The sequence below is a fragment of the Phalaenopsis equestris genome, unplaced genomic scaffold (assembly GCF_001263595.1).
Source record: "Phalaenopsis equestris unplaced genomic scaffold, ASM126359v1 Scaffold000223, whole genome shotgun sequence".
Classification (NCBI taxonomy): Eukaryota; Viridiplantae; Streptophyta; class Magnoliopsida; order Asparagales; family Orchidaceae; genus Phalaenopsis; species Phalaenopsis equestris.
In genome coordinates, this window is record NW_018164665.1 from 19,018 (window position 1) to 44,106 (window position 25,089).

The 25,089-nt window shown below is 34.5% G+C and overlaps 2 protein-coding genes across 5 annotated transcripts in view; both read right to left on the minus strand.

Annotated features, from left to right (window-relative positions):
* Positions 1-2,779: 2,779 nt before the first annotated feature.
* On the minus strand, positions 2,780-15,462 carry LOC110023239 (putative pentatricopeptide repeat-containing protein At1g68930). Of its 2 annotated transcripts, none has more exons than XM_020722550.1 (5): positions 12,509-15,462; positions 10,067-10,283; positions 5,132-5,297; positions 4,848-4,963; positions 2,780-3,197 (listed from the first exon to the last, which is right to left on the minus strand). In XM_020722550.1, exon 1 carries the CDS (start codon positions 15,081-15,083, stop codon positions 12,852-12,854), a length of 2,232 nt encoding a protein of 743 aa, XP_020578209.1. In that variant the 5' UTR covers positions 15,084-15,462; the 3' UTR covers positions 2,780-3,197; positions 4,848-4,963; positions 5,132-5,297; positions 10,067-10,283; positions 12,509-12,851. The 2 variants fall into 2 exon arrangements, with proteins under 2 accessions (XP_020578209.1, XP_020578210.1); XM_020722551.1 differs by lacking the exon at positions 2,780-3,197 and adding an exon at positions 3,851-4,569.
* Positions 15,463-19,876: 4,414 nt separating this feature from the next.
* Positions 19,877-25,089, minus strand: part of LOC110023202 (5-methyltetrahydropteroyltriglutamate--homocysteine methyltransferase 2-like) — a 5,376-nt gene continuing 163 nt past the window's right edge. The window contains exons 1-14 of one of the 3 annotated variants that reach the window (XM_020722499.1): positions 24,992-25,032; positions 23,542-23,895; positions 23,319-23,406; positions 22,910-23,037; positions 22,627-22,818; positions 22,336-22,538; positions 22,089-22,252; positions 21,805-21,885; positions 21,548-21,714; positions 21,369-21,474; positions 20,946-21,196; positions 20,792-20,864; positions 20,592-20,720; positions 19,877-20,508 (exon numbers count right to left, since the gene is read on the minus strand). In XM_020722499.1, the coding sequence (XP_020578158.1) occupies positions 20,140-20,508; positions 20,592-20,720; positions 20,792-20,864; positions 20,946-21,196; positions 21,369-21,474; positions 21,548-21,714; positions 21,805-21,885; positions 22,089-22,252; positions 22,336-22,538; positions 22,627-22,818; positions 22,910-23,037; positions 23,319-23,406; positions 23,542-23,895; positions 24,992-25,017 (2,331 nt within the window). In that variant the 5' untranslated portion in view covers positions 25,018-25,032 and the 3' untranslated portion in view covers positions 19,877-20,139. Of the gene's footprint in view, positions 20,509-20,591; positions 20,721-20,791; positions 20,865-20,945; positions 21,197-21,368; positions 21,475-21,547; positions 21,715-21,804; positions 21,886-22,088; positions 22,253-22,335; positions 22,539-22,626; positions 22,819-22,909; positions 23,038-23,318; positions 23,407-23,541; positions 23,896-24,744; positions 24,921-24,991; positions 25,033-25,089 lie in introns of those variants that run through there. The other 2 variants (XM_020722498.1, XM_020722500.1) reach the window with 2 other exon arrangements.

Below are 25,089 nucleotides of genomic sequence, written 5' to 3' on the forward strand. Positions count from 1 at the left end.
CTCATCTGCAGGGACTCCTAATATGAGAAATTGATTTGAAGATTTAGAGTAAACCTTATGCAGCTTCTACTTGAGTGACTGACAAAACTCATCTGCAGGGACTCCTAATATGAGAAATTGAAAGTTGAAGAAAAAGCAAATCAAAACCTATATAATCAAATGCATTTTTATTAAATATAACTTCATATAATTTGATACTATTTATTATTTATAAAGTTATAAAAATATGCAAAATAGAGATTTCGTTAATATCCATGGACCTTTAATCTATAAGGTGTTATAATTTAAAATACAATTGAGATTATTCTCTTTTTATTCAAATTTTTGCTTGGTAGCAAGTTAATTACCTTTTTTTTGTGAGATTGAGATTGATACCCATCCTTCGTTGATGGTTTGGCAGCTATTCGAGTATTTTTCTTAGCTAAAATTATTATTTCATTTGTGTTATTCTTCTATTATTCTTCAAATTTATAACAATCACTTCATCACTTTGGAGTACCAATCATTGTTTTGGATTAGTTTTAATCAATACCATAATGGCTAGGCTCAAGTGGCTCAAATTTGTTGTGGAGTTCATTATTAGAGATAAAATCTTGAAGGGTTGGATAGATGCAGAGCTCAATTATTATCCAGTTAATATGAAAAAAAGTTCATTTAATAATATTTGGATATCATATGACCATAAAATTATGATGTAATATAACAATGACTAAAGCCTAAGAAATAATATATATATTTCGTAGAAATTGTTATGTATTGCTAAAGTTGTTAAGAGTTAGTTATTTGTATGAAAGTCACTCTGTTCAGTGTCCTTAAAGATGGAATAAATCCATCATAAATTAGGTTGTTAAAGCTAACATAAGGTAAGTAAATTGTAATACTAATTTTTATAATAAGATAATTCATATAAAGATTATTTCTTTTCCATAACATAGACTGCATCGTGCATCTGATCTATAACACTATCTTCTTATTCAAAGAAAAACCTTCAAGAAATTAAATCTACCCAAAGTTCTTTAAAAATAAGCACTATCTTGACATTAAGTAGCAGTAGTAGTAGTAGTAGTAATAATAATGCTCTATCTTGGCATATTTTTCAGCAATTTAAGTCAATAGGTACACATAAATTTAAATATTATATGATACATTTACTCTTGTAAATTTGCAAATGTACATTTAGTATTTAAAATAAATGTTGGAACATACATATTTTACTAACTATAAATGAATTTTTCTTGCAAGTAAATATATTTTTTAACTAACTAATTTTATTACATAGTTTTTCAATTTAGAGTCAATCAATAATTGTGTTATTTGGAAGATGTAAGTGTATATAAAGTGTTACTCATTTCAATTTCAATTGTTTAGTCATTCTATTGTTCAATTCAAAACTTTATGTTATGCTTTATCTATTTTGCCATATTACATTGCGATGTTCTCTGGTGAATTGAATAAAACAGTGACTGTACATATTATGGCATGAATATAGTCTATACATGTTTATAACATATTTGAAGGGAACTCAAACATAGTCCAAAAACTATCCAAATCTTATTTATTTTTCAAATCCTATCTTGGAATGCATATTTAAACCATAATTGATTAAAATTTGACTATTATTTAAATCTTATTCAAGCATTGTTTGAACTTCTTTTGAGCTTTTTTTACTCGAACCTCCTACAAAATAATATATATTTAAAAAGGAATGACCGAATGCTATTAATCGAGCCCCGACCATTCCTAAAGCACCTAACCACTCGAGTACCACACTCACACACAGGGGGATTCGAACCACAAACCAAAGGAGACTTGCACCGCTGATGCAGATGCTCTACCAACTAACCTGAAAACGCGACACAAATACACACACACACAATTTTGTTCAGCATGTGCTTGTGCAACCTTTTAAGATGGTAAGATACTGATTAAAAAGCATGGCCAGATAGAGACAAACATAATAAAAAAAAAGATAAGATAGATGCCTTGGTGAAAGATAATAGTTTTGAAATATAATCAAACATAAATAGGCACATAAATCATGTTAATGGCTTGATAATACATAGCTAAACCTACAATATAATGACATTTTTATTGAGGTCCAAAAATTTTATTAGTTTTGATATCCACCAAAACCTGCTCAAGATGCTGAGTTAGCCCAACTAAATGACACATTATTTATAATTATTGATGGACACAAAAGCTTGCTGACATACCACTGAGGTTGCACATAAATACCCTTTTAACAATGATAGTTTGGGTGATGTCATAATAGATTCTATTTGAATGCTAATATATAAACTATAACTTAGAAATAAGTATGATCTCATATTTATAAATTAAATAAAGATAAATAACAAAGCAAGTTGGGTCATACTTATGAGGTGCAGAGCCTAACTTGAAGTCTCCTTATATTATGTTATTTTATATTCAATAGAATATATTGTATTTTCTTAAAAAATATAATATGTCATGGTATTTGGCAGACCATTTGACTTTTTTTCTCTACATTACCTAGTAAATCACATCACTTGTTACATAGAATTAAAAAAGGAGCATTTACAGCATAGCATATAATTCTTATGTAGTTCCATATCTTACACATCTCATATTTACACACATAGCATTAAAATCTTTAATATCACATAAAGAATAACACTCACCATTTTTTAAGAAAGAAATACACATCTTAATGTGTCTGTTTAAAAGACCAAAGTGTTATACTTGTAAATATGAAAGTTTCAAGTGTGATATATGCAAAATACATAAGAATTGTGTGTTTCGTATGTAAATTTCGCATTAAAAAATCATATACATCTACAAGAGTTGATATGTAAATGATAAAAGTGTAGCAAAGAATTGCATAAGGGTATTGCAAAATTATATAAGCTTACATAAATGAGCAAATAGCAAGTAGATGATTAAGATAAACTTACATGAGGGTTTTGCAAAATTATTGCATCCAGCTTGGTAGCTTCATCATTTCTCCAAAAATCCTATTGCTCCCCAACTAAAGGGAGGGCATGGAAAGATAGGAAGGAGACAACTAATTGGAAGAGATGGGAACATGGCTATCATCCCAGATTGATAAAAATGCCGTCCAAACAATACAAGTGAATTTTCCATTGAGTTTCCCATATTTTCATGTCTTTTGATACTTCCAGACTGATAGAGCATAGAATATGCAACAACAAGTATTTCTGTAATTTCAAGGAATAATTAGAGTGCAGAGTACAAAAAAAGTTAAGCAAAGGCAGCTTGGTATGATTTCTCTTTCAACAAAGCTTTGAAAAATGTTGAGAGACATCTATTTGAATAAGCACACAAGCTAGATCAAGCAAATTCTCAACAAAATATTTAGTTTCATATAAAATGTTCTTAATACTTATTTAATTTCGTAAGTGAAGGTTATTCAGTGTTATATCATAATGGAAAATACAAAGCGCGAAGCGCAATGCGATGTGCAAGGTTTATTTTTGTTTCAAAGCGCAAAAAAACAGAGTGAAGCAACGCTTTTATAAACCAAAACGCTAATAGGTTATGCAAAACTATTAATGTATAAATACATTTATTAACAATTATAAAATATAATGGCTTAAAAGTTGATATAAAATAGAAAAAAATATGGTACAATACACAACTTGAAGGCAAATACTGAGGGTAAATCAGCCCATTAAAATTTATAATAATTTCTAATAATTTGCTGCCATAATTAACTACTGAAAAGCTAGAAAAAAAAATATGTAAATTAATTCAGCGTTTTGAAGTGCGCCTCAGCAAAGCAAAGCATAGCGGGCATCACATGCTTTGCTTCGCTTTGCTCGTGAAGTGTGTTTAAGTGATGCTATGCTTTGCTTCGCTTTGCTCGTGAAGTGTGTTTAAAAGTACGCTTTTAAAAACATTGACATAAATGTAGAGAAACTGAAACCGGAACAAGTAAGAACTCAGCAGAAACTCAAAAGCAAACTTTTATTAATGTAAAAAAAGTGCTACAACATGACATAACTGGAAAGAACAATATAATGACACTAAGCTTCGGCTAAGGCCAGAAGCGAGGACCCTGGGTGGTGGTGGTGGTGGTGGTGGTGTAGGCGTTGGCGTAGTGCGGGGACGGGGAAGGGCTGGAGGCAGCGGGGTAGGTTAGAAAAGGAGGATTTGGAATGAGGGGTGGTGGCTGATTTGATGGTTGGAGGAGTGGGGCGATAGGGAAATTGGTGGAAAAGGCAAGCGGAGATGTTGGGTTCTGTGGGGTTGACCCGAACAACAAGGAGGGCTGCTTGGAAAGGCTGGTGGGATACAGGTTGGTAGCTATAGGGCAGGACAGCAAGGTCCGGCAGCTGGGGAAGGGAGGACAGGGTGCTGATAGGTGGATGGGAGGGTTGGAAGTGGGCGGCAGCATAAAGAAGATGTGTCGGGGGTGGCCATCGGCTAGAGATAAGGGAACGGGAGGAGTGGAGAAGGGGTTTGAGGAAGATACAACACCGCCTCGGACTAGTATACGGCCAGAGTACCACCACTTCCTCGGATACAACCCTAAAAAATTGAAAACAACTCCACACAAGAATCTGGAATCTGAAAACAGTAAAAACTCAGCCATAATTCTCTGAAACAGTAATATATAGACTCCAATTGGAAAAGAAAAAGAAGGAAATAGAAAATTAAACTCCTACATGAAAAAAAGGGATGGTGAGGAAGGAATATCCCAAAAAATAGCCATTATAGACCTTCCATATAGAGAAGAGCGCACAAGGAATGGGAGGGGCAGTAGTTCAGCCGCCCCTCACCAGACATCGCGAGAATTCCTTCCGGGCCTCTCCAAAAATCAATAGATTCCTTCCTAGACCACATACCTGCCTTCCGCCCCTCTCCAGAGGTTGCGAGATTCGTGCCTAGACTGGTCCTTTGGATCAGTTAAGGTGTGTGAGAGTATTTGCCAGCCGATTCAGCAGGTTGGCGCTTCAGCGCCCTGCATCAGAAACACAACTACAATTATAATAATGTAAAAAAAACATAAATAACAATTGAAGACAATATTTGGCTTTGGTTCAGGGAAAGGTAACATTTATTTTATCTGGGTCCTTAGGAATACAAAAACCAAAATATTATATCAAAAACCATAATAAAGTTATCTCACATCGTCAAATAACTTCCATTGAAATCTCATAAAGGAAAAGAAGAATAATGAGATCCTTTAGCCAAGTTCAATTGCTAACAACCCCAAGGTAATTACTAAAAAGATCTGAAGTTTCACCAACATGAATGTGCCATAAAGCCTCACCAGTAGTACAATTGGTAGTAATCTGCATATAAGAAATAGGACTAAGAAATGTGTGCATAAAAATAGACTGCCCCAAGTCATGTTCGTAAACTAGATAAGATATAAACGTTAAAAAAAATAAAATTAAATATTTCAACAAAACCGAGCATTTAGTGGAAAGATGGTTACTAGTAAATATTATCGACAAACAGGAACAAAGAACATGAACATAGCTGAATTGATAAAGAAAAAAACTTGCAACACCTAATTCTCCACATTACCAAGAGGCCCAAAGCTATTAGTACATTTTATACAGAATTTATAATGAAGAACAAAGATGAGAAAAAAAAAACCTGTTAAGGACAAAATTCCATCCTAATATTTCCAATCATAACATATGAGAAAATAGGCCAACTATATTAGAATAAATAAAAGGAAATAAAAAAAAAATAAGCTCATTGTCTTACTTTGGTAGTAAAGCCATATAAATCTCTAATATCACTCAAATAAATCATAGCAGCCTTGAAATGAAAAAAAAAGGGGTGAAAACTTGGAAAGATAAAACTCCTGCCTTTACCTATCCAATTATATCAATTCAAAAACATGCTAACTCTAGTAAGATAACAAAATCAATATAAAACGCACGAAATAACAATCGTCCTCCAGACAATAAGGCCAGTTGGCCAACAAATATTTTAGAAGCAGCAGAAAATTAAGAGTTTCATATAGTTGCAAAACAGAAACAAGATAAAGGTGCCATAATAGGTTACTCCTTATAGACATTACTGAAGTAAATAACACTAATACAAGTAAATAAACAAATAATATAAGCGTGAATCTCCTCTTCTCATCACAGCTAGCTAATTGGTGACTAGACAATTAATAGGCATTATGATGGAGTAAATGATAATTTGTGACAATAAAAACACCCAATATTATAGTTTTAAAATAAATTTAACACAATATCATGTTTACATCCAACCCCGACATTAGGGATTTAGTTCAAGCAGATGAAAAAAAAATACAAAATAAAACAAACATGATAATAATAAAAACTAGAATAAAAAAAATTAAGAGAAAGCATTCGTTTAGCACTTGTGATCTACATTTTCTTCTGTGTGTCAAAGCCTCCATAGTTCTCTTCAATGGCTGCTTTCAAGGGAATCTTTAAGAGCCCTAGAATATAGTTACCAAAATCTACACATGGTACCTCTGAAAGTCTCTTAATTCTTTCAAAAATATTCTTTAAAAATGGTTGCACAATCTTTCCAATCATGAAAAATTAGAACAAAATAAAAAATGACACCCCAATGGTAATTAGACACCATAACCTAGCGCCTAAGCATTGAGATCTCTGCCTTGGGCCCGCTCATGCTACAGCTTAGCACCTATGTGCTAGGATTGAAAGCCTAGACGCTAAGTTCTTAGTTTTAAATCTTGTTCTAGCGACAAGATGATGGCATATCTGTTAGACTGAATCAGGAGCTTAGGCATTCTTGGTTACTCGTCTTGGCATCTTAGTGATGGATCTAGTGCCAAGACGTCAGCACATGCTCTACCACAGTTTCAAGCCAAATTGCACTGATTGTGCCATGCTTTGCTTGAACGACTGAATTAGGGGTGTCAAATTTTGGCTTGACATACCAACTTGAGTCTAACTCCACTCAAAAGGTTTGAATTAGGGGTTGAACTAATTAAATTTCGGGTCAAGTTCGAATTTGAAATCCAAACACATTTAATTTTTTAGGTAATATTCTTGTTGACCAGTTTATCCAAAATTGAGCACCAACCCAAAGTTAAACAGAATTTGACCCACCAACTCGAAATTAACTTGAATTTATCCTTAACTTGAGATCAAAATTTTACCTTAATAGATGATATGAATATATTGAACGTTTTACATAGGTCGAATTTGGGTGAGATAGATTGAAGATAGATTGGGTTCTGGTCAAAATTTCTTGCCTATTTAAAATTTGGGTCAAGAAGCTTCGAGACAAATCAATTTTGGCTCAGGCTTGAAAGCGACCTGCATATCCAATTTAACACCCCTAAGCTAAATGATTTAAATGTGCATATTTTCTTCCACTTTTTCTCCATTTTTTTCCCCTAACTATAAGGTTCAAATTTGCATCATTAAGGTAGTAAAATTTATCGAATATCATGCACATATATGAACACTTTATCTAAAGTGGTAAAAAATATGTAAATTTTATTGCCATCAAATTCTAGTGTGAAACATGTCGTATGCAATCCAAACATTAGCAATAATGTCCCAGCATTAAAACAGGAACGGTCTCTTCAGCAAAGCAACAGAAAACATTCAAAAGAAAGCTAGAAATGCTTTCTTCAATGAAATCCAAAGATATGAATTCTCTTATAAATTTCCAAGATATTTTTTAGGCTAATGCTTAATTAAACCATCGAATTACTTGCTCTATTTTCCACATAAAGAACAACTAATTAAGCAAATTTCTTTTCATTATCCTCCATATAATATAAGATTATTCCTGCCTGATTCCCTTTAAAATAAAAATACTCTGAATATAAACACAAGTAAAATTATTTTTTATTTCAAACCAAGTTTGAATATACTTCAATATGGTTAGGATCTTATTTAAATGGAGCAAAAATGTTTGATCAATGATAAAAATAAGTTTGAATAATGTATGAACGATTTTCAATCTTTAAAAAAAGATTCAAAACTCTGTTCAAACCATTTTCGATCATTGATCAAATGCTAGTTCAAACTTGTTTCTTCAATCGTCTATTAGGTTTTAAGTCTTTCCTTGTTAAAATGATCTCAATTGTCTTCCTTAAAATCAATATAAAGCATATGAATCATTATAAATCCACTCTGAATATATACTATAAATTTATTCAAACAGATCAAAAAGTTGACCCCTGATTGTTGAAGACATTTTAGACAACTCTGCCTGAATCAACTACACTATTGCAGTCTTAATATCCAAGCGTAAGACAAAATATCGAACGAAAAGATAAAGAAACAAACAATGGTTATAAGAGAAAATAACAAGGAGTGTATGGAGTAGCTAGGAACAATGATGCTAAATGTTTCTTGCCAGATATAGTTTAACATGTTTATAGGCAAATTAAATATACATTTGTCAAAAAAAAGCTTTTGAGCATATTTAGCTATATATTTAACCAATTTCATAAGTTATGAGGCACATAGAAAAAAAGCTTTTGAGCATATTTAGCTAAATAACATACAGCAAGTATATTTAACCAATTTCATAAGTTATGAGGCACATAAAGTCAGGTTTTACTTCATTTATTACAAAAACTAGAAGGAAATGTCATTCAATAAGTTGAGATAATATAATTATCAGAGAATTGATAAATTAAAGTATCAAACTAACTCAGTTAGGGTTGGCTAAAATTTGGTACATTAACTCATCACATCCAACCCACGAGTCATTTATCAAGCTGTTTGAGTCCCCTCACCAATCTAATCAAATGTATTTAAAATAATTGCTCTTTGTGATATCCTATTAATTTAAATTCATTATTTAATCTAATTTATGAAAGATCGCATTTATATGTGCCTGTATAAAATTTAATGTTGAAGGGAAGTTCTGATATATCCAAATAGATTTTAGTTATTAAGAACCAGTATCAAATAATAACAGTTATCAATTTATTAACAAAAAAATATACATGTAATGTTTAAAAACACACATTTTCAAACCATTTCACATTAATCTTAAAAATAACATTCTAGTAAATATACAAGACAGATGGCATAATCATTATTTGATGAGCAATAATTTTCAGAATATCTTTTATCAGCATCCATGTCTTTTTATGCTTACATGATAGAAAAGCTGTTATTTTTTGCATTTAAGAAGTTTTACATTATAATAAATAAATATATCATAAGAAATTATAAACAAGCATGAGAAAAGTTTGTCATATTTAAGAGAGAAACCCTGATGACTGTCAAGCCACACAAAATCTACAAAGCATTTGACATCAAGCAGAAGAAGAAAGCATCATTAGCTCATGATCACAGTAAACCCACAATCTATTATAATTACAAGCATTGTGGGGTTTGGCCGAGAGAATTCCCCTCATTCCTAAAACAAGAGAGGGTTTTGAGGAGCCGAAAGAGAACTGAAAAGAACATGGAGATGAAAATGATTGGGAAATTAAATTGAAATATATTTTGCCTTATTTAGTTGAGAAGAAACTAAATAAAAAAAAAAATTATTCTTAGATGATAAGTTATAATTTTTTTGTTTATTTCTTATGAAGGACATCCTATTCACAATGATGACCAATGAATTTATCTTATTTTTCAGCTAAGGTTGGGTAGAACATTAATAAATGGACAATACGTTTCTAACATGACTTGAGAAAATCCATACCAATGGTAGTTTGAACATTTTCTGAGGTCATTACATGCACTCAGCAAGTATAATAGAATAAAGAACATCGCAAATAAAAAAATATGTGAAACAATAAAAGCAAAATTAAACTAGTTGTTTTTATTGGTAATGAAATTAAGTTTATTCTTTACTAGCTATATGCTAGTCAATATTGTTAACACACATCTATTATAACATAAATACCGAACCAAACTCAAAACTGCACAAGCTCACGAGTTAATAGACATGCCAATTTGTTTGAATGAATCGATCAAAATTCTTCTAGATGCAACAAGAAAATAAGTATACAGTTTTTGTAAATGTATCACGAAATGTAATTTTTTTCATGCTTGCAAGAAGCCAATCTAGAGTTACTGCTATTTTGTTTGTCAATTTCAAGCAGCTTTGACTGCAATAAATTTACCCAGTTGGTGCAGCTGTCTATAACTTGATTGTTTTCCTTCTGTTCCTCATATCAGAGAAAGAAATTCAAGGTTTGCTTATCCAAGAGAGTGATTCCAGACTTGTTCTTTCAGGTTAAAGATGCCATAAACTTGTCTATTGTTCAAAAAATTTTGGCTTGCCATGAACATTAGAGAAGAACTGAAGACCAACTCCATATCATAGAATGTGATTGCACCCTACATATCAAATAAAAACACCAGCTCTATTAGCATTTCAAGTAAGACAACAAAATCACTACTGAAATCCCAAGGGGTGCTCAAGAAAGCATTTGTTTTTTACTTTTCTAATTTTTTTTTTAATTTCATATTGTTTATGTTTTGATTTGAAATGAAATATATTAGACGGCGATAATTATTTTTAAAAAAATCTAAGCATATAAAAGTTTTTATGAGTCTCTTTAAAAACAAATTGATTTATTTTAAAAAACACAATATAAAAACAAACAAAAAATACACAGAACACATATTTTAAGAAAAAAAATGTAAAAACAAAAAGAAAAGTAGAAAACTAAATTGATCCCAAACAACCCCTTAAGCTCTTTGATTTTTATCAGTTTGTGGATGTAAGATAGTTTAGTTGATAAAAATCATACGAGTTGTTACCAAAGTTCTAAGATTAAATCAGCCGATGATACTATATTAAAAAATTGTCCAATGTTGATGATGCTAGAATAGAAAATTACCAAGCAACCAAACACTAGAAGATAAAATAAAAGTAGTTAAACAATTATATAAATTCCAAAGACAAAGGATGACTAAGGTCACAGTAAATAGCCCAAAATAATAAAAAGCCTGAAAAAGTTGCAAGATGCTAATGTCCCAAAAATAAATAAAACTATAAAAATACTCTGGTCCCACAATAGGATGCTCAGTCTTGTCTAATTTAATGATTAGCCACTAGATTTCAAATCTTGTATTTTTACATTTTACTTGTTTAATCACTTTTATTTTATATAGTAGATTAGTAGAGTTTTAGAAATACAGTAAAAGGACATAAGCATAAGGAAAATTAAGAAAGTGCTACAATTTTTTAATTGACATAATTTTATCACTCTATATGAATTAAAAACTTTTACCAACTTGCTCACCCCTTTCTCTATCTCTGCTGAGCTTGCCAAGTGGATGTTGGAGTTTGCTGCTTTAGCACTGCTGATTTTGATGATGGAGTTCTTAACATCTTTTATTATTTCCTAACCATATGCCATTCAGTACTTCCCACTCATATGACAAACTACACGCTTTGTCTTAGCCCCCGAACTTGTAAATTGTTGGCGTGGCAATGAGTTTAAGAAGAATTACATGTTTTGACTTTCCAGTTTTAATTTTATGATTTATCTCACTGCGTTAAATTGGAAAAAAAATTAAGGAAATAAAACTTAAGTCGGGAATGTAGTGGAAAACATCATATGCATTTGGGCAATTCAAACAAAATGGACATCCATCAACCTTCTATAATGGCTTTCTATTACAAGTATGATCTATATTTATGGTGGGAGAAAAAAATCAAAACACATGCCTTTTTTTTGGAGCACTTTGAGAGAAAAAAAATATCGCTAGAGACAAAAAGGTGCTCTACTCTAGATTCATAATGGAAATTTTAACAAAAATAAATGAGTATTTGTAAATTGAAGAGGAATTTAAAATCACAATTTCTTGTCAATACGTACTTATGACCTATATTTTAAAGAGTTAAACCACCCTATTAAGTTGTACTCCAAACACTGATATTCCATTAAGGTGAAAAGACTGTACAGACTTATCCACAAAACCCTTCACTACAGCAAACTTTCATTTTTAACAATATGATTACCTCCTACTTCAAATCCAGCCTTCCTTCTTATGCTCACAAAGTTTTTATCCAATATTTGTCTAAATCACGTCCCGTAGAATGCTCTCCTCTCTTCTTCTACAAGTCTAGTGACTTATCTAATATGTGTAGCATCTTCAACAACATGCTAAAAAGAGATTGCATCTCCTAGAACACGGCGGCCTTAGAATAAGCCTCTCATGGTTTCTCTGAGAGGATAGTTTACACCTACAAACTTATCTTGAAAGAATAATATGACAGAATATGTTTAGTCAACTAGGGTCTATTCACTGTATTTTAGAACTATGACAAAAAACCTAAGATTTTTCCTTAATATTTGAAACAATCAATTTGTTTAGGCAACAAAACACTAAACGTCTTAAACATACAGTACATAGTTCAAGATATTTGTTCTCAATCTACAAAAGGGAAAACAAGGCCAGCAAAAAATAGACAAACAAAAATGATATGAGAATATAGAATTGGCTTACTCTAAACACAACAAAACCCAAAAAGTAGGGCTAACCTTAACCGTAGCCTTCTTAGAGACATCATCAAATAACTCAAAAATAAGGCAGCTCAAAAGTTTCCTTACCCAAATTATAAGCAAAATATATTTCCACCGGCATTTTAACCAAGCTTCAATGAAATTTCCATTCAGGAGAACTGTATCATGAACCGTTGATAATTTGCTAAGAGCATTATCAAAGAAATTTGGTGGACCAGTGAGCTGTTTGTCATCCAAATTTATCAAATATAATCTCTCATATCAATTTCTTTAACTCGGCAGAGGAATGGGAATAGGCTCCCATGAAATATCACCAAAATCTCATATGTATGGATTCAGCCCTATTAGAACAAAAAAACTGCTAGGGCTCGTGGGAAGAAGCGATCATGTTGTTGCATGATGCAAAAAATTGATGACAGGAAAGATGAAATCACCAAAAATCTCCACATGAGCATGAGCCATTACTAAACTTATGGAAACGGACAGCATCCCTTACAAGAATATCCCGTCCAGTTATCTTAGATATAATCTTGGTGGCGATATGGCAATCCGTACAAACTCTAAGATTCTTGAATACTCTTATAGGGAACTCATTTGGTAGGAATATCAAGCCAAATGCAATGGCAAGTTTCTCACTGTGGTGGCCAATCATAAACCTCTTCTCATACTCTGAGACATCATGCAAGACATTGCTAGTATCTGGCATGTAACCTTCTTCGTCCATCTTCAAACCAAGTCTTTCTAGTTCAGCATATATTTCTGTTGAATTAGAGTGTGATTGATCATCGGCTGAAAAGATATGAATCTCGTTATTGTACTTAATCCAACTGCAACCTGGCTCCTTCTTCACCCCCTTATCTCTCATTGTCTTTCTTATTTGAGCTACTTCCTCCCAATTTCTTTTTGATGCATGCATATTCAAAAGAAGTAAATAACTCGCAGGATTTTGTGGATCCAATTCAATTAGAGACTCAGCTGCCCATTTTGCCATCTCAATGTTACCATGAACCCTGCATGAGCTTAGCAATGTAGCCCAACCAATTGCATCTGGGCGGCAAGGCATCCTCTTGATGAAATTCATGGCCTCTTCCAACCTTCCTGCTCTACTAAGAAGATCAATCATGCAAGTATAATGATCAATAATAGGAGAAATTCGATGTTCATTTATCATTGAGTTAAAATAATAGTATCCTTTCTCCACCATCGCTGCTCGGCTACAAGCTGACAATACACCAATAAAGGTAACACCATCAGGCTTGACACCATTACCCATCATTCTCTCAAAAAGCTCGATTGTCTTTTTGGCCTTCCCAATTTGGGCATATCCTGAGACCAATGCAGTCCATGAGATCTCATCCTTGGTAGTCATTTCATCAAATAATCCATGGGATTCCTCAATATTACCACACTTACCGTATAGTGTAATTAAAGCATTTGAGACTGTAATGAATGGCATCAGCCCTAAGACAATAGCTTGACAATGAAGTTGTGCTCCCTCCTCTATGCTTGCCAAATTAGCACAAGAGCTTATTGCACTCCCAACCGTGAAATCATCAGGCTTAATACCATGTCTTTGCATTTGAAGAAAACTTACGATAGCTTCCTCATAACATCCATTCTGACCATATCCCACAAGCATGGTTGTCCAAGTAATAAGATTTTTAACCTTTGTCCCCTTGAAAACCGACTCAGCCAATTTTATACTCCTACATTTGGAATACATATCAACAAGTGCACTGCCAACAAATACATTGCCATCTAAGTGAGTCCTAATAATGAAAGCATGAATCTGTTTTCCATGGTCTAATGCTGAAAGAGCACCACAAGCAGTTAAAACACTGCCAAATGTATATTGATCCATGGTCACACCAGCATACCTCATTTCTTTAAGCAAGCCAATGGCTTCAAGTTCAAAACTATTGTGAGTAAGACCAGTAATCATGGTGGTCCAAGAAATTGAGTCCTTCTCCCTCATCCTTGCAAACAACTTTTTTGCTTTTGCAACCATGCCACATCGAAAAAAACCCATGAGCATACTATTGTGAATAACCAAATTCTTCTCCTTGACCTCTTGAAAAGCTAACCATGCCTCAGATACTAGCCCAATCTTAGAATACATATCAACCAAAGGGCTACCCACAAAGACATGAGATCCAAGCCCATGTTTTATTCCTTGACAATGAACCTGTATACCCAATATGGAAGAGACCACAGTTGATGAGATGATTAACATAGTGGAGAAAGTGATTCGATTTTGCATGGCATATCCTTCCCTCAGCATAAACTTGTAGGTGTCAATTGCCTTCTCGGGGAAACCATGAGAGGCATATCCTGAGATCACCGAGTTCCAGGAAATACAATCTTTTTCTGGCATGGAGTTGAAGATGTTTAACATCTCAGATAAATGACCGGACTTGGCAGAACAAGCGAGGAGAGCATTCCATGAGAACAGATTTCGACAAGGTATTTGGAGGAAAACTTTAAGAGCATAAGATGGGAGATTGGATTTGGAATAGGAGGTGATAAGGCTATTGAAAAGGAAAGTAATATTGCAGTGAAGGGTTTTGAGGATAATACCGTGGAGTTTTTTCACCTCGACTAGATGTTGAGGTCTAGAGTACAACTGTAGTAGGGAGGAATAACTCTTTGAAATTGAGGTCATGAGTATGTACAGACAATGACTTGCGACGTTAAAATCTCTCTTTGATTCATAAATATCCCTTTATTATTGCTCCAAATATGTTGTTATGACTCTGCACTGATACGGCAAGGAACAGCGAACGGAGAACGGCGGCAGGTTTTTCCGGCCGAAGGGGAGGCGGCGTCGGCGAGGGATGCGGGAGTTGACTAGGCATCATGCGGCTGCGTGAAATGGGAGCCCCTCCTGTGTCGTGAGATCACGCCTGAGAGAAAGGGAATCCGACCGCCGTAGGAGGCTCGCCGGCAGCGTTTTCGCCGGTGGGAACGCAAGCAGGCGAGGGAGGCGCGTCGCGCGAGCAAGAGAGGAGCGGCTAGGGTATTTGTTTTTATTTTAATTTTAATTTTTCTTTTTTTAAATGCCTGGAATTACATGTTATTGGTTCGAAGATGCAACCCAAGCAATATGCGCTATAGAAAATAGGTTCAATAACTCCTATTCTAATATGCACAACCCACCAAGGAAAACAAATTAAATTGTAATTAGAATAATAACATCTTATGTGTAAGAAGCTAGTAGTGGGGGAGCACTCGATCCAATCATGTAGAAAATTGGAATAACTAAGGTGATATTAACCCGAGAAAGACCTACCCACTTGGATTTACCTCTAACTCTCGGTTGAGGGAAAATCAATTTTCTATGGAAGAATTAATAATGAATATGGGGAATCAAATACATGGTCATGCTTCAACTATAAGTAAAATAAAAACATAATTAGAGTAAATATCCAACATTTTAAGTCAAAGTCCCAAATATATGTTTCCAAGTAACACAGAGGTGGGCCCAAAGGAGCAATGAGTAACGTGAAACCATTAGACTTAGAAATGGAAAGGAGATTAGGGATCACTATGAAGAGGAGTTGTTCTATTGAATTTCATCTTATATCTTAAAAAGCCAGTGAGAACCTAGCCAAGGACTTAGGAAAGCCTAACTCGCCTCTTAGAAAGGTACAAGAGAGGCCACCATTAGCTTTTCCCTAAAGGTTGCACAAACAAAAGCTAAATCAATAGTTTTATAGGTTTCTAGAGGTTTTCAAAAATCTCTGCATCTAAATCCAATTTGCTAAAGCCTTAGAACAAATGATTAGCTATGCAAAATTCATGAAAGACACCCTGAAAAAAAAATGTAAGCTAGGAGAATTTATTGGAAACAAAGTGCATGTAGGGAGTTAATACCCCTTGTTTATCTGAGTTACTCTCATCATCAACATCCCTACAAGAACTTAGTTTATTTGACCAATTAGAAAGTTAAAAACACTGTATATAGGAATTCTAGTTGTTGATTAGAAGAACAAGTGGTTTAACACATAATCACTTAGTGAAATAGACATATTGCAAATTGAAGATAGTAACCTAGATAAGAGGCTAGAAGAATCCTAGAAAACCCTACATGGTTAAGCCCCCTTAACAGTAATATGAGTTTCCAACACTTCTGATAACCAAAAACATGTGATAAGGAGGACATGTCCCTAGTCATCAACAATAATAAGAGGATCTTATAGGAATACTTCGATGATTCACATAATTTGAATCACAGGAGTATGAATTTTATTACCTCTCAAAAACTCTAAACCTATTTATGTTTTTGAGGATTTAAGAAACTTTTCACTTTCTACAAATATGAAACCCTTCAAACTAGACTTAGAGGTTTAGCAAATTAGAACTTTGCTAGTTAGAAAAATTGATAATTTTTTTCACGAGATTGACACACGGACTCTAAGTCGGTAGGTTACTTGAGTGACATGTATACTTGCATAATTGTTACTTGTTTTATAACAATTTTAGGAATGAATGACAATCATGATCTAAGAGTGCATTGTCTTACATGCATGTCATTCTATTGTACTTCATTGATATAATGCCTAAAGAGACTTCTCCACAATTTTTTATATGAGTCATATTAATATTGTAAAACATAATTTTTTTTTTGTTGTTATTACATTAAAATATTGATGTTTCAATGTTTTTTTAGATCAATAATGAATAGTTGATAGCATATGGAAAAAAATAATTGATGTTATTGTGTGCTTAATATATGAATATTATACCACATATTTAATCCTTGCATGATATCTGCATATATCAGAGACAAATTGATAGGAAAGTTACTTTATGGTCATCTATATTTTGTATGAGACAAGAAGTTTTTCTTGATTTATTGGAGAAGGAATGTTAAAATCATGACATCCATGACTTTCATGATGACATCGAGAGAGGTTTTAGTTATAGCTTTGTATATTTTATCACATAAGAGTTAATTAGGACAGTGACGAGGTGATTCCAAAACTCCTCAAAACCGACGAGATGATTCCAAAACTCCCCAAAATCAACGAGTAGGCATTTTTTAGTTGGGTTGGATGCTATGGTTAGTTTATCTTCAATGATCATGACATTTAAAGACTTAACATTTCAAATGACGACCAAAGAAATTTTGCATGATCCTCGATATATGGCATATTTTAAGATAAATTATAGTATTCATTTTTTTATAAATTATATATTATGCAATCAATCATTATTAATATCTTAGTTAACAAATAAAGGATTGCATTGGTACAGTTGATGAAACATATATTAATGCACTAGTCTCTAATAGTGAAAAGGTTGATGCATCGGGAATTATATGGTTCGCCAGCATAGAATGTTATGACTGCATGCGATTTTAATATGTATTTCACATATATGATAACTAAATGAGAAGGTAGTGCACATGATAGTCATATCTTTAATTTTATTGTGTGAATTACACGTTACAATTTTCCATTGCTACCTCCAGGTAAGCATGCATACAAAAAAAATTGTCCAACTTTTTTAAAACATGTTTTAATGGTTTTATTCTGCATATGAAAGGATTATCTTGTTTCTATTAGTTATCATTTATAATGTGGGTTTCTAAAGCCATTCCCTGAGATAAAATATCACATCTTTGAGGAGTAGCCAAGTAATTCGGTGAAGAAAATAATTGATTGACAAATGAAATTCATATTTACATAGTGTTATTGAGAGAACATTTGGTGTTTGGAACAAAATATTTTATGCTTTGAGATATGCATGCATATCTTTTTAAAATATAGGTGAAGATTGTCCCTTCAATAATGACTCTTCACAATTATATCCATTTACATCCTTCAACATCTGACTTTGATTTTAATGATGCTAAAGAGAATCGGTCAACATACTAGTACTGCTTGGGACAGTCAATATCACAAAATGCTTGTGATATTAGTGACTCTGGCATGTGGATTGAGGAGGGTGCTAGGGATATGATAAAGTTACTAGAGCAAATTACATGCACTAATTAATTAGTGATTATTATATGTCATCACATAAAGACATTATTAATCTCATTACGTTGACTATTTTTTCAATGCGCGCACACATCAGGTATGTGTGTGTGTTTGTGTGGATAATTTAATAATCTATTATGTTTTTTTTTTTTTTTCTATGAGCATGTTGTATTTTATCTCACTTAGATGGTCTCCTCGGCAATCGTAGACATGTTATATGTTTTTTTTTTACTTTTTTTTAGTTTGAAGGTCTATGATGAGATATAAGGCTTTAGGGGCAATCGTAGACATGTTATATGTTTTTTTTTTTTTACTTTTTTTTGGTTTGAAGGTCTATGATGAGATATAAGGCTTTAGGGGTTCTTCTGGATGATCTTAATGTTGTTATGGTTTCAGATATATATGGGTTTGGTATCAATACAACCAAGATCCTCTTATTTTTAAGTCATATGACCTTAGGGGTTTTTTTGGAGGTCCTTCATGCTGCTATGTTTATGCGACATGTACGAGTTTAAAATGACTTGATTAAAGGCAACCAAGATCCCCTTGTTTTTAGGGAGTCATATGACCTTAGGGGTTTTTTTGGAGGGCCTTCATACTGCTATGTTTATGCGGCATGTACGAGTTTGATATGACTTGATTAAAGGCAACCAAGATCCCCTTGTTTTTAGGTCTTCTACAACAAGAATGACATATTATTCATTAATTCATATTTATTCTAAGACTTCATTTTTTTTTGACATTATTGTTATATTTTTACTATTAGTAATATTTAATTTTTCTTATAACCCTGTCGTTGTAATATTAATAGAAGCTAATTTTATATATTAATCTTTGGCTTATCAGAAAATATGAATTTAAAACCTTCCACTACCTCTAGAGTCATATACTGCAACTGTAGATTATAATACTATATATTTACATCTAGCTATGGGAGAAAATTTTATAGATATCACATAAATAGATCATTAGAGGACCGCTACTTCTTTAGATGGGCTGATGAGTTAGAGGATTCTACATTTGATAATGACCGTCTATGAAAGTCAAATTTATTTATGTAAACAACTAACGTTATTTCTTTGATTTAATTAATTTCAAAAATAATAGCACTTTGTTGGGGGTTTATTGAAAGATGACAATCAACCTAGCAAGAAACAATAATTCAACTTCGAATTTTCATCCAGAAAATTTCAATGTTTGTTCCATTTTAAAACTCACCTGCAATATCGATTAATTTTATTATTATTATTATCATCTTTTATATAGATAGACACGTGCGCGCGCATACACACATGCGAGTTCCACTGATCCAACTTTAGCTCATTGCATTGCATCATCCGTTCGTAAACAAAGTAGAGGAAAGATTTTATTATTATTATTATCTTTTATATATATAGACACGTGCGCGCGCATACACACATCCGAGTTCCACTGATCCAACTTTAGCTCATTGCATTGCATCATCCGTTCGTAAACAAAGTAGAGGAAATAGCATTCCAGAATTAGTCGCTGCAAGTGCTTTCACACTGCAAAAAAGCAGAAAGGCATAAAACAAAACTAACCCTTTCACGTGATTCGTAATTGCCCATGAGAACATTAAAAAGACACGGAAGGGGATGGATACAAGTGCTCCTGCAAACTCAATAGAGGAAAACAAACAAAAATTGAAGGATTTGGATGGCTCCGACATAAAGATGGATGTTTTCAAACCATGGTTGTTAATGGAGATCGGGTTCACTTGGTGCTAGCAAGCTCGGTGCGGAGCTGCTTAGCTGCAGCAACCATGTTGGTGAGAGCAGGCTTGACTTCAGTGTATTTGCGGGTCTTGAGGCCGCAGTCAGGGTTGACCCACAGAATGTTGGTCTCGAGGACAGCAAGCATCTTCCTGATCCGGTCGGCGATTTCATCTGTGGAAGGAATGCGGGGAGAGTGGATGTCATACACTCCAGGCCCGATCCCGGCGCCATACTTGACTCCCTCGCGGAACACAGATAGGAGCTTCTCATCCGAGCGGGAGTTCTCAATGGTGATGACATCGGCATCCATGTCGATGATCGAAAGGATTATATCATTGAAGTTGGAGTAGCACATGTGGGTGTGAATCTGGAATAAGACAGGCTCTTGATGTTGAGGAAAATGCAGCAGTAGGTGTAAGAGTACAAGAAAAAGAGCAGAATTTTAAGAACCTGAGTGGTGTCCTTCACCCCACAGTTGGTGATCCGGAAAGAATGGACAGCCCAATCCAAATAGAAAGCTTCCTCAGACTTGCGGAGAGGAAGGCCTTCCCTTAGAGCGGCCTCATCAATTTGGATAACCTGAAAGCGAACAATATGGAAGGAATCCTCAAGATTGTTAATCAATGAAGCTGGGTAAAGAGAAAACATACATTGATGCCTGCTGATTCGAGATCCTCGACCTCCTGTTTGATGGCAAGGGCAATCTGGTAGCAGGTCTCAAATCTGGAAGGATTGTACAGTGTTGTTAGATATCGAGGACTGGAGAATGAGATGTAGGAAAAGAAAGGAGGTTGGTGGACAAACCTTGGCTGGTCATTTCGGACAAAAGACCAGTTAAGGATTGTGACAGGGCCAGTCAGCATTCCCTTCATGGGGCGCGAGGTCATGCTCTGGGCCAGGGAGGACCAAAAAACTGTCATTGCTTTGGGTCGGCTCACATCACCATAGATGATGGGGGGCTTGACACATCGGGAGCCATAAGATTGAACCCAGCCGTTGACAGTGAAAGCAAAACCAGACAACTGCTCACCAAAATACTCAACCATGTCGTTTCTCTGTACATCAAGATCAGAAGTAATGCTTTAGAAAATATAGTTTGTCTGCGAGCTTTCCAAAACAAGATAAGAAGCGCTTCACATGCAAGTTTTCTTGGCAATGAGAGATGTTAACTTGTTATCTTTAATTTTCTTTCAAGGTCGAGGAAGGAAAAGAAATGGTAATAATAACCTCGGGTTCTCCATGCACAAGGACATCAATGTCGAATTCCTCCTGGATCTTAATAACCTTGTTAATTTCCTCCTTGATCGCATTGACATACTCTTCCTCGGCAATCCTGCAGTGCAGAAATAGTCAAATATTGAGCCTAAGAAAGGCATAAAGCTAGTAAAATACTACAAAGAACGTACTTGTTAGCCTTATACTCCCGGCGTACCCTTCGGAGTTCAATGGTTTGGGGAAATGATCCAATGGTGGTGGTAGGAAGAATTGGAAGGTTCAGTTTCTTTTGTTGGGCATCCAACCTCGCACTGACATTTGTTGCCCGGCGGTGTTCGGAGCCCTTCAGAGCGGCGGCCTGAGAATGGAACATGTTGAGTAAGAGTTAGAATTTAGAAGAGGGCAATGAGGGCAAGAAAATTCAAGTTTAAAACCATAAAAAACTTACAGCTTTCTGGACTTCAGGATTGGTCACACGAGGAGAAGCCTTCCTTGACGCCTGAGCAGCGGCATTTGCTGAGAAGAAAGCCTATTAAAAAGTGGAAATTTGATGAGAATGCATGAAGGAATCTCCTTGATAAAATCAGCCAAAAGTGTTCATTCAAGACTTGATAAAGGGTCAGCTATCAAAGCTTGTAATACTAAAAGCTTAACGTGAATGATATTTTTCCAGACGAAAAAGATTAAATGGTCAAAATAAACAAGAAGATGGGGCGCATTTGAAGATTTTACCTCATCCTTGTGACCAGACAAAGCCTTGGCAAGTGCATTAACTTCAACCACCTTCTGTGCAGCAAAAGCCAACCAGGACTTGATTTCATCATCTAGCTTTGTCTCATTTACAAGATCAACAGCGGTGTGTAGAAGGGAGGAAGAAGTTGAAACAACAAGCTTGTCTGCAACAGAAAAATAGTAATGGCAAATTAACTTAACGCAATGCATTTTATAAACAAAAAGAAGAACCAAAAATGTGTAATACCCTTGCCAACAACACTCTCAAGATCCTGAAGAATGCTAAGGGAAGCAGCAAGATCATTGGCCCAAATGTTCCTTCCATCCACAACACCAGCGAAAAGATACTTTCCAGATGGGAATCCTGCACTTTTGATCAAATCAATGGTTTTGGTTCCACGGATGAAGTCAAATCCAAAACCAGTAATTGCACCCAAGGCAGTGATTGTCCTGAAAAGGACAATTATAATGTAAGTTTCATCGAGACTTGCAATGATTAGAAAGGCTGATGGAGGAACAAGAATAAGAATTGACTAACTTGTAGGCCTCAACCGGGACATCAGCAAAGTATGTCTCAATGACCACATTCAATCCGGACAAAGAAGATTCAAGCTCTGTGTAGGCTGTGTTAAATGCTTCCAACTGGTGAGAAGCAAGATCCTTGACAAGGGTGGGTTCATCAAATTGAATCCATGAAGCACCGGCATCCTTCAACTCAGCAATAACGTGCCTGTTGATGATTAACTAGTTTAAGCAATGAACTTAATGAGGAATAAAAATAAATCATTCAATTGGAAATTTCATCACAATTAAGCCCTTACTTGTAGATGGGAAGAATATGTTTTAGCAACGACAGAAGTGGGAAAGTTTTTTCAACACCTTTGGCTGGCTTGGAGAGCAACAAATAAGTTACGGGCCCAATAAGCACAGGAATGGTATCAACTCCAAGCTGATTCGACATTCAGACAACAAATAAATCTCTCACATTGAAACGCTTTGCCAATTATTTAACATATACGCAAGTTGTTCTAATTAGTCAGTTTTTAAGAGACATGACAAACTTCATAGAGCAGTAATGCCGGATAAATTCCACCAAGATATATGGGACAAACGAGTAAAAAGCCCCAGCATGGTCACAACACAGAAAGTCCATCCATTTAAAGGAGCTAAAAACTTCAAATAATGAATAATATTCTGTATTCAAAAGAATCAATGTAGATAAGTAAATACCGACTTAGCCTCGTTATATTCAGAGACTGCCTTGTGAGAAGCATATGAGAACTTTGTGTTGGGGCCCAATTCAGGAACGATGAAGTGACTGGATCAGCAAATTCAAAAAAGAGGGAATTTTAGGAATAATATCAGAGTAGTAAATGAACATGCTGATTTTTTTTCCATATCATGTCGACAAGTAAAGATAAGCTGATGCATAAGCTGTAGTAATCTGACTCACTAATTGGTGTCAAACCATTTGGTCATCTCCATAGCAGGTACAGAGGCATTTCCTCTAGCCATTGAAAAGTAGGTGTCAAAACCAATCTCACCACCATTCCAATTATATCTCTCAGGGACTGCTCCAAGCATCGCGGTTGTGTCAAGAACTTGATCATAATAGGAAAAGGTATTACTGGGAATGTACTTAATCCCGGCAGTAGCCATTTGCTTCCAAATGGAAGACCTGAGATCAGCAGCAACCTTCTGCAAATCCTCAGCAGTACTTTTACCATCCCAAAATGATTCAAGAGCAAATTTAAGCTCTCTCTTCGGCCCCATGCGAGGGTATCCAACAATATGTGATGCCATATTTCTGAGCATTAATTAAACAATACAATTAAATTACAACAAAGCCAACAGATAAGAAAACAAGCAAACACAGGAAAGTTTCTTTGATAGAAAAGACAACAGAAATAAACTACAAACCAATAGGTTCAAAATAACAAAAACTTACATTTTTTGTAAGTGGCAGTGTAGTATCAGGCAGGATTTCAACAAAATTTTGCTTAAATTCTGCCAAACAGAAACTTGAGGTTTTATATCTTTTTATTTTAATAAATTATAATCCAATAATTAAATCTAAATTTGTTAAATCCTATCATTGAAATGACTTAACGGATTCAAGTTATTCCTCTAAAACTCTTAAATCCCAAACAAATTGCAAAAAAAAAAAAAAGAATTTAGTGATATTGAAAAATATCATACAAATAAACTTTCCAATTTAATCTTCTCAAGATTTAATAAATCTGGATTTAATAAATTTACTAAACTACGTGAAGACAGCAACCCATTAAATTTTTCTTTAATGGGACTTCGGCGACTAAATTTAATTGCAATAAACACGAGTACTTAATGCCAGCAATGGATCCCAGGCTAAGTTCGCGAAGCTTCCCCAAACAGTGATCCCCGGGCCAGCCGGTTGCATTCCTTTTATATGGTTATGAATGATACACCGCTAGATCTACGAGCTAGCATGTGAAAATTAGAAATTCAAAGAAAACGGATTTGAGATATTAAAGAAAATGTCTTTCACAGCATGATCTACGAATCCTCCGCTTAAAAGAAAAGTTAAATCTCATGTACAAAGATTCCATTAAAACACTTTATGCTAGATCCGAATCCCTAAATACACTGCATATCAGATCTAGAGATCCAGATTCACCTAAAACCAGATCTCAAGCTCAAAGCAGCCAATATGCAAGATCCACAACCAAAACCATAACATCGTGCAAAAGGTCCAACGCCGACAAAACTAGGCAAGGCCGTAAACACCCTAAGCCCAATCAGCATCCTAAACACAGGATCCTCAAGCAAGCAATGCATGAAAAACAAGCAGAACTCACAGATCCGCGGCCCCCCTACGTCTATCCAAATATCAAATAAAAGCAGCCCCTCAGCATCCAACTTACAAGCAAATCGAATGATGTAAGAACATGAGAGAAACCCCAGATCTAATCAGGAAGAACAAAAAGACAAAACCATTCGACAGGAAAATCTTCAGGGAAAG

Bases quoted from the DNA above. Each gene is read 5' to 3' on its own strand.
- LOC110023239 (XM_020722550.1), bottom strand. From the start codon at position 15,083: ATGACCTCAATTTCAAAGAGTTATTCCTCCCTACTACAGTTGTACTCT.